Below are 13,988 nucleotides of genomic sequence, written 5' to 3' on the forward strand. Positions count from 1 at the left end.
ATGTACAGAGACTGATGGTATCGGGGCTGCAACAACTTATCGACTAAGTTGATTAAAATCGATGATGGAAAATGTTATCAACGTTTTCCATCATCGATTAGTCAGCTTTCGATTAGTTGCCCTGGTTTGCGGCTCCACGCGCATTGCATGCTTCACGCCGCACCTCCTCCCCGTCTCTCCCAGCTCTCTCCCGCTGCTGCCCGCCAAGATGATCACGTAGTTGCAGGGAAACTGCAGTGTGGGGGACCGGCAGTCCCAAGATCTTGGGGGAAGAAAGGAAAGTTGCTTGAAGAGTGTGCAGGTAAGACTACCTGTTCCTCCCCCCCCACCCCCCCCCCCCCCCCACTACCCACAGAACGCTTTTATTTATTTCTCTTTGACTTATTTTCCTCATCTCATTTTCTTTTATGCTTTTTCTTTTCTTTTTTTTGTTACCTGTTATTGTTTGTTGCTCAATAGCAGAACACTTCTACTCTTTGGAGGTCTTACCGGACTTATCATCATCCAGTCCATTAGCGACTCTGTTCCTGGTATTGCATTGAGACTCTAGATACCCTCCTTCAAGATTTTTTTGTTGTTAAAGCTGTTGATCTGAGTTTATTTTTTTACAGAAAATAAAGCCAGCACCATATTTTAGTGACACCGTGCCCACTATTTAGCACTTTTACTAGGACACATTTTGAAAAGGAGAAATGTTTCTATTGAAAAAAAAAGGCTTTAATCAATAAATCAAAATTACAGTGTATCAATTCACAGAAATTGCACAGACTTGAGGCACACTATGTAAGGGGCTTTTTTAGGTAGTATTTTATTTTGAAACCAAAAATTAGAGTGCACTGTGCAAGCTATGGCCAGTAAACCAGTTTGGACACCCAATAGTCTTTGGCGTCTAAACTTTACCTTGAAGAGTGAATCATATGGTTTATGCACATTTTTTCAATTACAGGTGCAGAACTGGACGTGTCTAACCTCTGTTTTTCCCTTTAGGCCTGTCTGACATTATGAGTACAGAGGATTGCCTAATTTTATCAGCATCTATGGCAGTAGGGGAATTGAGGATTTGCTGCTTCGGTGCACTTAAATGTATTGCACAAGTATGTGATGATGTGCTGCAAACAAAGGGCAACCTTGCCTGTGTCAGTTCACACTGCTGACCCCAAAAGAAAAAGAACCTACCAAAATTATAAAAGAGAAATGTGAAAAAATAAAGCACCAAAAACTGCAAGGGTTGCCCAGCAGCTAAACAGCAACTGAAGTTGTTGTTGTTGAAGTTGTTGCAGACACACACAAAAAGTTCTAGAAAGGAGTTGGATCTGTGATTCACTGTAATGTAGCACTATACAGCACTTGGTATAGCATTTTTCTACAGAACTGTATAGAATAGCAGCAACTATTTCTCCCTACAAGCACAGTGTGATTTCTCTCTATCTACTCCAAGTCTCCTGATTGTGTATATGACTGACTTATATATAGCAGTTTTCAGCTGCAGCATTGCTGTATAGTGGTAGCATAGTAGCAATTATCTCTTCCTCTAAATACTTTGTGATCTATCAGTATCTGTCACAGGTCTGTCTAAAACACAATGAATGTATGTGGCTCACTGTAAATATAGTGGTTTTAGCAATCAGCAGCAGTAGCAACTAGCTCTTCCTGCAAAGACTCTGTGAAATATTCCTATCTGCTCTAGGTCTGTCCAACACACAGTGAGTATGTTTGCGACTTACTTGATGTCTCCTCCAACAGACAAAGAGGACAAAAGTCTGTTGGGAACCTGGACTTTTATTGACTTTGGCTGGGAACCATGACTTTTATATTGAGGGGGCCGGCACATAAGAAAACCCCCATGCTTGGACCTTCTAAGCCATCTGACCACAGTTCTGAGGCCAGGAAGTGCTTTGTTGGTAATAGGTTGCTATAAATGCAAAACGGACGCAATAGTTTGTGGTTTTCTTGAACTACGAATGAAGACTGAAATTCCTATGTTCCACGGCTCCATCTAGTGGCTATAATATGGTGCAAAAATGAAATTCAAATTTTCGCAGAGCATTTGGATATAAAATAAGGCAGACCCTTCTATTCCATGAAGCAAAAATATTTTTTTAAGAAAAAAATAAATTATGAATATCCAAAAAATGTTATAAAGTTTATAAAATCTGCGCTTATGGACAGTGAAAAAATGTGTCTAAATACCCAATGTTAAAGCAGCTGTACTTAGGACACTAAGGTCAAGTAGTGTATATAGTAAATGTGCAGCGCTCCGGGTCACCAATCAATGGACTGTACCTATTAAAAACTGAGGATTAAAAAAGCCTCTAAAGAGTGAACTGCCAGTTTAATTATCCTGGTGGCAGCTCATGAAAAATAAGGTGCAGAGTCTCTATTCCGTGCAAACGTGCATATAATCTATATTTGAATGCATATATCCCACAATATTTAACACAATTTAAATGTGGATATAAACGCTTTGTGCTAAATAACATCAAACGTGATGAATAATAAATAAAGTGCATCAAAATTATCCCAACTTAATAGTCCATAAGGAGTTGCAACATAAAAATTTTGCGACAAAAAATTAGTAATATAGTGTGTCCAAATATAAAGTTTTCTTAACCCCCTTCGTGACTGACGACGTACAGTGTACGTCGCCAGCATCGGGGCTGTTTAAACAGACTCAATAATAATCCAAAAAGTGTTCTTACACACTATATTTTTTGTCGCAAATGTTTTTTTGTTGCACCTCCAATTGGAAGAGGAGGAATTATGTAATTGTATAAGGTGCATATTTTCACAGCCACTATCTAGGGATTGCTAGAGATGTTATAAACAATAAAGTACTTACAACAGCCTTTATGCACAGGTACTGTTAGATGGGGTTGCATAAAGAATAGCAGATGTCACCTCAAATAAACTTAACAAGTATGATTTACCTGATAGAAATAAGTTGCATATGATATTTATGTCTAAGTATACACAGTATATAATTATCCAATACATAACATTTGTTTATAGGTAAGGCATAAAATCGGTTTTAATTACTGTACTTACTTTGCAAGGTTGTTCAGGCCATTGAGACTGTCTGCATCAACTTTTGCAATTTTGTTACCATCAAGATGCAGCTCAGTTAGAGAAGTTGGCAGACCTAAACAAAAAAAGAAAGTAAACCACATCAGCTGGAATTAATGTATGTACCGTTTTAAAAGCCCATTAAATCTACATCAAAATTTACTAGGGCTTGTGAAAAGTAATTCCCTGGAATTCACAAAGAGTGCCGTAGACATTCACAAGAAAACTTTCTAAAGTTCGTGTGACAGATGTTGCAATTAGCAACAGATTCATGTACCTGTGGGAGACATGTACATTAGTTTGTCGCATGGAGGTATGTGAGGGAAGGCACTGAGGTTGAAATGTCCATATTTTTACATGTTTGGTCCCCGGGCTGCACAGTGCCATTGGTCGCTGGAACACTGTTGGCTACATAGCATCATTGGTTACTAGGTTGCTGTTGGCTGTGCAGAGTCCTAGCAACCAATGACACTGTGCAGCCAACTACTCAACCACTTCCACTATCAGATCTCTACAACATCAAGAATAATCATTCACAAACAGTATGCAACTTTAAAGTGTATGGAAAGCCTATCAATTAACTTTTGTTTGCTCAATTTTGGGTTAGTTAAATATACAGTTGGAAGCATTTTGTTATATCTTGTCGAAAATCCATAGCTGTCCTGTGTCCTCTGCAAACTTCCTATATTATATCAAAGAGCCCTCCTAGTTTTAATTGTGCACTGCAGAATGATTATTCTTGATGTTGTAGAGATCTGATAGTGGAAGTGATTGAGTAGTTTATGTGGTTTGACATCACTTTTCCATACTTTTATGTTCCAATGCTCAAAGTGTAATCTTTAACCAATGTTTTTAGTATTTGTTTTGGACAGATTTTCAATAAAGTTTTGGTTCCTGATGAGCAAGACCTCTTTTAGGTTCTGCCACAGAGATGGTGATCACTGAGATCCAAAGGGCATAATTTACTATAGTAAATAAATCCAAGAAAGGTTAAATTGTTCTGGTATGCTTGCATCACAGTCTTGCATGTGTGTACATATATATTGTATGTGCGCACATAGTTATTGAAATCACCGATTGTATAGATTGTACACTGATTTTCAAAGCAGATGGTGTGGCCTTAGACCAGGTAGCAATGTGGCAGTGTGGCTTCTATGTATATTTGCAAATGAAAACTTATACAGCACCTAATGTGTAAACCTCTGTGTATGCATACAAGGAACTGAAAAGTACAGTACTCATCCAGGTGTAGTTCACTGAAGCTTTTTTGATAGATGTTCTCACAAGATACGGTTTTATCCATGTATGGCTTGTTAACAGCAGTTACATAAACCCTAAAACATTACAGAAAATCAAGGAAATACATTTTTTTTACACATGCCATGGCTCAGCTAGCATATGTTCAGATGCTGGAGTGTACATTTCATAGCAAATCTTCCTTGTTAGTAAATTCTATGCATACACGCTGTAGTCTGCAAAGCTGATTTACTAAAGTATTTGGGAATGATTACATAGTAAATTGTGTGAATATTCATTTCAGTTATTCCAGGGCATAGCACATATAGCCCACTTGAAGGGGGGGGGCACTGCTCCATGGGTCAGCAAAACTTTGCCAACCCACAGAGACAGCTGACTTTTTTTTCACTCTGGCAGGCGTCCTTCCGAGCTCCTGGCAACCAGTGACATAACTACCAGAAGCTGGGCAGGGCGCCATAGGCGCATTTTATAGTAGATACACTTCTGTGTGCGATGAGGTAAGTAAACAGGAATGGTTTTCCATATGATTGTATAATTGAAGTGAGTCTCAACACATTTTATTGTGTGAATGTTCTCAAATCCTTTAGTAAATCAGCCTCAGCGTGTGCACATTCTCAGGCACCACAGAACACAGTCAATTCCGCAAACTTATGATTGGCTTCTTTGCACATGATAGATGCGCCACCATGTACACATACAATATCCTAAAGTAAATTGGGCTAATTGTGAGGGGAACAGGCACCCTCTCAAAAGTTTTAACTCTTTTCCTTACTCTGTCCAGAATTTTAAAAAATGTGAACGGTGTGTGAATAATATTTCTGAGTGAATATGTAAAAGAAAAATGAAACAACATAAAGGTTCTGTAATGAAATCATATTTTTATACATGTATGATTTCCTTTACAGAAACGGTTTTACTTTGCATAGAAAAAGCTATGTCTGTATTTTTATGTTTACATGCATAAATATATTTAAAATGTTAGAAATAATTTTATTTCTCTAATGTAACTGATCCTCCATCCATTTTAGCTTTTAGTGTAATTGGAATCTGCCAGGATAGACATACAGGAACTGTTTCTGCAGGTCTTTGATCTGGAGCTGTCATCCTTATCAAGACAACTGCTCTGTGCATACTTGTTCCAGGTCAGTAAGCCAGCAAGTACTAAAGAAAGCAGAAAGGTGACAAACCTTAGGGGTCTATTCACAAAGCTGCCGAAGGATCTGGCCGTAGCTTCGGCCGATCCTTCGGCTGGCTTCGGCCCCAGGACCCCTTCGGTTCAGGAGAACCGAGGGGGTGCTGTACGGGCTATTTACAATAGCCCGTACAGCTCCCGATCACGGCCGAGCAGCTCAGTCGAGCGCTGAGCCGTGCTGAAAGCCGAAGCTGGCCGAGCGGCCGGCCATTGGCCGGCCGACAGCCTGCTTCTGACAGCTGGGCGGAGCCAGCCGTGATCTTACGGCTGGCTCCGGCCACTTTCAGAGAGATCAGCGTCCCTGGTTGCTAACCAGGGACACTGATCTCCAAACATCTAACTCTCCCTGGCGCCCCGGGAGTCTCCTGCTCCCGGCCGCCAAGGAGAAAAACCCCGCTGTGTCTTTTTTCTTTATTCTGACACGGAGCGATGTCAGAATAGAGAAAAAAAAAAAAAAAAAAAATTCCCATTCAAAAGCATTGGGACATTACTATTGGCTATTTCAATTTCAATAGCCAATAGTAAACTAGCATTGTACCCGCCCTCTTTTGCAGTTCCCCATCAGGTCCATCAGCAGAGGGCGGGTACAATGCTAGTTTACTATTGGCTATTGCAAATTGAAATAGCCAATAGTAAACTCCCAATGCTTTTGAATGGGAATTCGTCTTTTTTTTTTTTCTTTTTTCTGACATCGCTCGTGTCAGAATAAAGAAAAAAAAAGACACAGCGGGGTTTCTCTTCTTGGCGGCCGGGAGCGGGGGGCTCCCAGAGCGCCCGGGGGATTTTTTTAATTTTTTTTTTTTTACAGCAGCAGAGCCGCCGGACAATAGGAAACTATTGGGCGGAGCTAGCTGTCACTGCTAGCTCTGCACAATCGTTTTCTATTAACTTTTTTCACTCTTTTTCTGTTCTGCTCGGTGCCTCTGAGGGACCGAGCAGAATAGCCGAGCCAAATGCCGCTCGGCGGCATTCGGCTTTTCTCAAACTGCTGTTCGGGATCTTTCAGAATAGCCCGAGCAGCAGTGTGAAGCCTGCCGGAGGTTCGGCTCAGCCGATCCAGATGTTGGATCGGCTGAGTCGAACTCCTTCTGCACTTCAGGTCAGCCGAACATGCTAAGCATGTTCGGCTGATCCAAAGCCACACGAAGCAAGCCGATGAAGTGAATAGCCGAACAGTGTTCGGCTCACTTCACTTCTGATCGGTCATTCACTCAGCTGCCCTCGGGAGTGGGAGGGGAAATGAATAGGAAATGTACAAAACTATGATTTCTGCAATCAAAAAGAGATTAAAGGTGAACTCCAAACAAACAGATAAATACACAGAAGGGAATTTTATCAAAACTGGAGCAGACAAAATCTGGAGCAGCTGTGCATGACAACCAATCAGCCTCTCTCTCATTTTCAAATCTTAACTGCACAAACTGAAGAGAGAATCTGATTGGTTGCCATGCAAAGCTGCTCTAGATTTTGTTTGCTCCAGTTTTTATAAATCCCCCCCACGGGGTTTAATCTGCAACAGGATGTCTCGTTCACGCTGGAATTTATTGGTATTTATATAGCGCCGACAATTTACACACATTCACATCAGTCCCTGCCCTCAATAAACTTGCAATCTAAAGTCTTTGGTGGGGGGTGTGGCCAGCGCTTGAGACGGATGGCTGCCTGAGTTAGAGCTCCGTGCTCTAGACGGTAAGGAGGGCCCTGCTTGTGAGGACTTACAATCTAAAGCACAGGAAAAACATGCTAATCCCTCAATGGGATTTGAACCTGGGACACCTAGTGCTGCAAGGCAGAAGTGCTAACCACTACAGCACGGTGCTTGACACACCTGCAATTATTTGCCCTTCTATGTAGTTATAGGATATGTAATTATGTGCAGCTAGTCTTGTGATCTAGGCATCTTTGCCAGACAGCAGAGACACTCATTCAACCTCTACTGCAGCTGCATTGCTGGTTAAAAACACCCCCAGCTTACTGGCTGGAAATATAAACAGCAGTAGTGATGAGTTCACCTGTCTTTTTATTCCGCTCTCTCCTCCTGTCAGTGGGCTGCATGTCAGCACATGTGCATGCAGCAGAGCCTGCTTCAGAGTGCTGCTCATCCCTCTGCCATTTCTTAAAATGGTGCGTAGACGTATTATGTTTTTGTTTAATTGTTTACACTAAGCCTTATCGAGTATTGGTTCTACCTTGCATTCATGTCTGTTGATGTTTAATTGAAGTGTTTTAAATACATGTTGCATTGCATTGTGTTGCGCTGAAAAAAAGTTGAGCCTGTTCTACTCTTATTCAGCGCAGGGAAGCGGACATCAATGCAAGGCACTGGGGTGAACTTCTCCCATTCACACCCATCCATTTTCAGATGTTCTTGCATTGGCATCCATTGAAAAACAGATGCCAGCACATCTGGTGTGAATGGGGCCTAAGAAGTTAATGACATACTCAGTAAAGAGCATCAGGGAATGTAGATTTCTAATGACTGTCCTTGATGAGTATCATTTATATACATCCTTGAGTGACACCCTTCAGACAAAGTGAAAAATACTGAGGTGTGAACTGCTTAGGGTCAAAATTCAGACGCATTTATGGAAACTCCCTTTCTATTCATCCAATAAACAGATCAGACAGCTGTTGAGATTAAGAAAGTTTAGAATTCACTCCAACTATGACCGCATAAGAATGTCCTCAAAAGACTTTTACTGGCTATCAATCAGCTAATTCATAGGAAATAGAATGGCCATCAAAATAAACTCTTTATTTATACAAAGCCAAGGCCAGCATCTCAGCACATTTTATTATAATTTTGCATTTGGAAACTGATTTTTTTCCTATGGTTGCTTCTCCTTAATACAGCTTATTCACAATGTCTCCACAAGTAAGTTATTTAACTTAGATTTAACAGAGAACTATAGCCAAACCTTTTTTGGACTTTAGTTCTCTTGTAGGTCACAGGAGTAGGTTTACTAATGCCCTCCTGTGACCCAAAGTCAATATATATTGGGCTACATCCCTCTATATGCCACACTGCAGCAAGGAAAGATCGCAACAATATTGTCAGTTTCACCCACTGCCTAATTGACAGCTGGCTCTGCCTCTCTAGAGCCAGAGACAGCTATTCCAGCCCCCTCCTGTCTGTCCCTCCAATAAGTGTTGGAGGAAAAGAGAGAGGGGAGGGAGGGATCCCTGTGGGGAGAAGTGACTGACAGTCACCACTGTCTGCAAGGAGAAACCATGAGCTGATCTGATCCATCAGCCATTTGTGATCACTTAGGGGTCTATTCACAAAGCTGCCGAAGGATCTAGCCGTAGCTTCGGCCGATCCCTCGGCTAGCTGCGGTCCCAGGACCCCTTCGGTTCAGTAGAACCGAAGGGGTGCTATACGGGCTATTCACTATAGCCCGTACAGCTCCCGAACGTGGTCGAGCCGAACGCACATGCATCGGCTCCGCTGGCGCACGGCGGCAACACGAGCGGGGCGAAACGTGGTCGAGCCGAACGCACATGCATCGGCTCGGCTGAGCAGTGCTGAAAGCCGAAGCTGGCCGAGCGGCCGGCTATTGGCCGGCTGACAGCCTGCTTCTGACACCTGGGCGGAGCCAGCCGTGATCTTATTTTACATGCTCACAAAGCATGTAAAATAGCAGTTTAAACATTCTTCTTTTAGTGAGCTTTAATTCCAGATGTTTTTCACTTTGCTGTCCATGTAAAATGCACTTCACAGTATCTATCAGCAATACTGTATATCACTAGTTAAGAATTAAGGTTTTCCCAAAATATTTTACCACTCTTTAAGAGTCCCTTTTTATTTTATGTACAGTACATCTCTGCAATGCATCCACATTTCCCCATGTTTAATCCTTTTAAAGACCCTGCAAGTGCAGCCTTTTGAAGGCTGTTAGAAATAGACTAATAAAGCACAGCATTTTTGTAGACTGAGGTGTCCCTTCTGCCCAATGTCTTTTGCTAAATTACTCAATCACTTCCACTTTTAGATCTCTACATTATAAAGGCTAATTATTTTATAGTCCAAAATAGGAACTAGGAGGGCTTTTGATGTAACAGAGGATGAGTGCAAAGGATTCAGGATAGCGCTAAATTTCCGACATGATCAGCAGGATTTTTTGCACTTAATAAATAGATATAAACAAATGCTTGTAATGATGATTTGCTAATCCCTTTTTATTAGAACTTGTTTATTTAAAAAGTTGTTTCTATTATATTAAGTTTTTACATATATTTCACAATTTTCCTCTAGAAATAAAACAAATAGGGGTTTCCTGTAAGCCTTCTATCACTTTGCAATGAGAAAGACAAAAAAGCAGCGCTACAACCCAAATATTTATGATCCTTATTGTGTATATTCATGAATGAATAGCAGTATTTTACGAGATGAAAGTATCTGCAAATATTAGTAATCAAAATACTCACTGTTGGATGGACCAATGGATGGTACTGACAGCTTAGGTCGCGATAAGCTCCTGTGTTATGCCGCCATGTGTACGAACAAGTTGTGCACTGGGGATGATATTGCAGTCGGGAGCCGTGGGTACTCAGCTGGCCAAGCTGAGACCCCCTCGGCACAAACGGAGATACCGCTCCACAGAAGTGGAGAGCTGTCGGCAACCAATGGGTGTAAATTGCCCACACCAGAACACTTGGTACAGCAATGTTCGTGTTACAGTTCCAAGTGGGAGGCGTTCCGAGCGGGAGGCGTGTATGTGCTGCCATTGACATGAATGGCACCACCACGCCCCCTCCTGCCCCAGAATGTGGGAGGCTTGGTTCATGCCAGAAAGCACTGGATGTGGTGTGAACTGGCCCTGAAGACAGCAATAGCTGTGTATGAAAATAAGGCACTGCAAGCTGTGAATGGACAATGGATAGATCCTGTCACTGCGCCTCTGGAAGTAACTTAGATTTAACTGTGTTCATTACTATAGAAATCACATAATTGGCAAAATGAAGCAAGTAGTCTAAATGTTCATTATGTGGACAATTAAACTTTTTCATGAATAGAGCTGTGAGTGTCACAATAGCAGGAAATTTCCTCTAAAGTATATCTAAACCTCACCACAAACCTTTTTCATTTATTTTCATCTGGTGATCCTGCCAGTAACACACTTCCTGTCCTATGGCGACAATGTTCACTCACTATACTTCATCTATGGACTAGCAGCATTGTCATCCTAGGACAGGAAGACACCTTCCCCTTGCCTTGTCTCCACTGCATGGAGCTGTTCTGTAGTTCCAAAGCTGTCACATAGGCAGGACTGATAACATTGTTTATGATGTTAATGCAGCACAGGCAGAATGCACGGGATGCTATAGGCTCACTGGATTTCTGGCAGGATTAACAGGTATTGTTTTGCTCCTATCAAACAAATATTACAAAACACTTTCAATAGTATATTTAACAGATCAAAAGGGAGCAAATAACAGAAGTTCATTGTTTTGAGATTACATACACTTGAAGATGTTGCATGTGTTATCTGGTAAAATAATAGAAATATAAGAAAAATGCTGTAGTGTTTTCAATATTTTATTTTTCTTACCTTTAGGGACGTTGGTTATATTAGTGTCTGCAATTCGGAGGTAGGATAGTTTCTTCATGCCTTGAAAAGCTCCTTTTTCAATCCCAGAACTATCTATTGGATTTGTGCCCAGTTCTGTGAAAAAATAATGCAGTTTTCATTGATTTGTCTCAGTAGCTGTAGGAACATATCCTATCCATTCTCACTGTACTACAAACATAGCTCATAACTCCTAGCAAAATTTATCATCAGCTAATATTCTTCCCGCAATCTTTTAAGATTATCAATTTTCTACAGTATTTTCTCCAGGATGAGCACAAAATTAGATAACATGTTATAACTATTTAGGAAAATAAAATAGAACAATGCTGAATAAACACAAATGTAACACATTCAGATTACCATACAACTATAAAACAGAAAAATGAAATAATATATATCTGTTACAAGGGATAAAATATTTATCCCAATTATTATTTAAAATTCATTAAAGAACCTGCTAGGAAACCATTCATTAGTGATCTTTACAAAAGCCAACATATATCAGGGTTATTCACAAAGCTACCGAAGGCAGCCGAGTGAATAACCGACCTGAAGTGAAGTGAACCGAACGCTGTTCGGCTATTCACTTCAGGCTTGTACAGCTGATTTCAGCCGTACATCGGTTGAAATCAGCCGTACATCGGCTTGCTTCACATGGCTTCGGGTCGGCTGAACATGCTCAGCAGGTAACCAGGGGACGCTGAACTGTCATTACAATGAGTTACCTGGTAACTAGGGGACGCTGATCTGTCATTGCAAGTGGCCGGAGCCAGCCGTGAGATGAAAAAATAAAGTGTATGTATAACCAAAATTTTTTTTTAGTTTTGGATAGAGTAGTTAAAACTGCCTATACATACACCAAGGCATAGGAATAAAGCACCGCTCCTCCATGGCTTTAGCAAGGAAAAGACAGGCGGGTCCTCGTCTGCATGAGTATGTCCTGACTCCAACAAAACAGGTATACAGCAAAGGAAGTATCCAGACACACTCCGTTCCATTAGTGACACTGAGGCCTGCCCGTATTCTTGTTTACTATATACATAAATTTTAATCAGTTGTGGACATTGCTACACACAAAACAAAAATCTACATCAAAGTACACAGGGCATGTGTAATACCTTCACACTTGCCCGCAATCTCTGGCTGTCCAATAATAGTAAGGAGTTGCTGAATAAATACAGAAGCTGTAGAGGCTGTCTGACACAGTGACAGTGTTATAAATACTGTTTAGACTTGAAATAGAATGATACAAAGAAACATTGTAACTTTTTTAGCTACTCTGATTCATGTATCGGCAGATAAAAGGGATGAGCTTCATTCGGCATATGATATCATTTTTTAAATTTATTTCGGAACCAAATTCAGTTCATTATTCAGAATTCGGATTGATTCGATTTTTTGTTTTTCTTGAGTCCGGATAAATCCAAATTTTGTGTTTTCAGTTCAGATCAATTAAAATCGTATGGGATGGAATTTATTATGTTGTTAAACATGAAAATTAAAAAAAAAAAAACAGCATGGGCTGTTCCCCCCAAATTCCTACCAGACCATTTAGGTGGGCAGAGTGTTTCACTGAGGAGGGCCCCCTGCCAAAGCACCTTGTCATCCTGTTGATGAGGACAAGGGCCTCTTCCCCACAACTCTGACCCAGTGGTTGTGGGGGTCTGCAGGCAGGTAGGCTTATCTGAATCTGGGTGTCCCTTTATGAAATGGGGCACCCAGATGCCACCCCAACTCATGAATGAGTAAGATGTAGTTGTTACCCCTACTCATTCACCAAATAGTAAGACAGTATATAAACACACCACTCTGGTTTTGAAAGTCCTTTATTAGTAAATAAACACACCACACAGTTTTAACAGGTCCTCTTTAAAAAAAAAAAAGTCCCACGATGTAAATCCATCATCAATCGCGTCATCCAGCAATATAGATCCTTGTCAATCACAATGCCAGCCGCTCGCCAACGCGAAGAAAGAAAAAATCCCTGGTGCCTGCCGCTTCGTCTGCAACTGACGAATTCTCGTGAATTCAAGTGACAGTTCTGCTCCGTGAAACAAAGAAGAGGAGTGACTCAGTGGTGGCACTGACTTTGTTTACATTCTATTAGGAAATAGGGAGCTGTCATTTGCAGTGAGAGTTTGTCCGGTGCGGATGTGGTGGCAGGCCATGAAAAGGGGCCCCTGCCCACAGTCCCCCACAACCACTGAGCCAGGGTTGTGGGGAAGAGGCCCATGTCCTCAGACCTAAAGAGTCCGGTATGAATCTTCACTTTAACAACACAGTTCATTCCAAATGACATTTGGATGCAACCAAATTGTCGATTGCAACGAATTGGAATTCGTTATTGTTGGCATTCAGAAATGTGGACACATTTGAATTCGAATATTCAGATGCATCCGAATTTCTGAAAGGCAACAATAACGAATTCCAACGTATCCACATTTTTTGGTTTGAATTTCAATTCGTAACAAAACAAAACTTACAATGTATCATGTAGTCTATGTTCACACTGTTTGCGGTGACCTGCATTATTCTGAATAGGAAAAACACAGGTTATCACTAAAACACAAAAGGGGTTATTCACAAAACTGCAGAATGCAGCCGAGTGAATAACCCAGCCGAAGTGAAGCGAGCCGAACACTGTTCGGCTATTCACTTCTGGCTTGTACAGCTGATTTCAGCCGTACATCGGCAAAAATCAGACGTACATCAGCTGTCTTCGGCGGAGCCGAAGTGCAGAAGGAGTTTGACTCAGCCAATTCAACATCTGGATCGGCTGAGCCGAAGCTCCGGCAGCTCACTCGCTGTCGTTCCCCCTATTCTCACAGGGGCCGAACGGCAGTAAGTGACAGCTAGCTCCGACCAACTGTTTCCGATTAGCCGGCACCTGCCAGAGTCTTCTA

General features: G+C 41.4%; 1 protein-coding gene across 1 annotated transcript in view; it reads right to left on the reverse strand.

The window, feature by feature from the left end:
• Positions 1-13,988, reverse strand: part of DCN (decorin) — a 50,880-nt gene that overhangs the window by 11,692 nt on the left and 25,200 nt on the right. Inside the window, exons 5-6 of the mRNA XM_018560242.1 lie at positions 11,065-11,178; positions 3,046-3,139 (exon numbers count right to left, since the gene is read on the reverse strand). Coding sequence (XP_018415744.1) covers positions 3,046-3,139; positions 11,065-11,178 — 208 coding nt within the window. The remainder of the gene's footprint in view (positions 1-3,045; positions 3,140-11,064; positions 11,179-13,988) is intronic.

The sequence above is a fragment of the Nanorana parkeri genome, unplaced genomic scaffold, assembly GCF_000935625.1.
Source record: "Nanorana parkeri isolate BGI_ZX_2015 unplaced genomic scaffold, ASM93562v1 scaffold442, whole genome shotgun sequence".
In the NCBI taxonomy this organism is placed as follows: Eukaryota; Metazoa; Chordata; class Amphibia; order Anura; family Dicroglossidae; genus Nanorana; species Nanorana parkeri.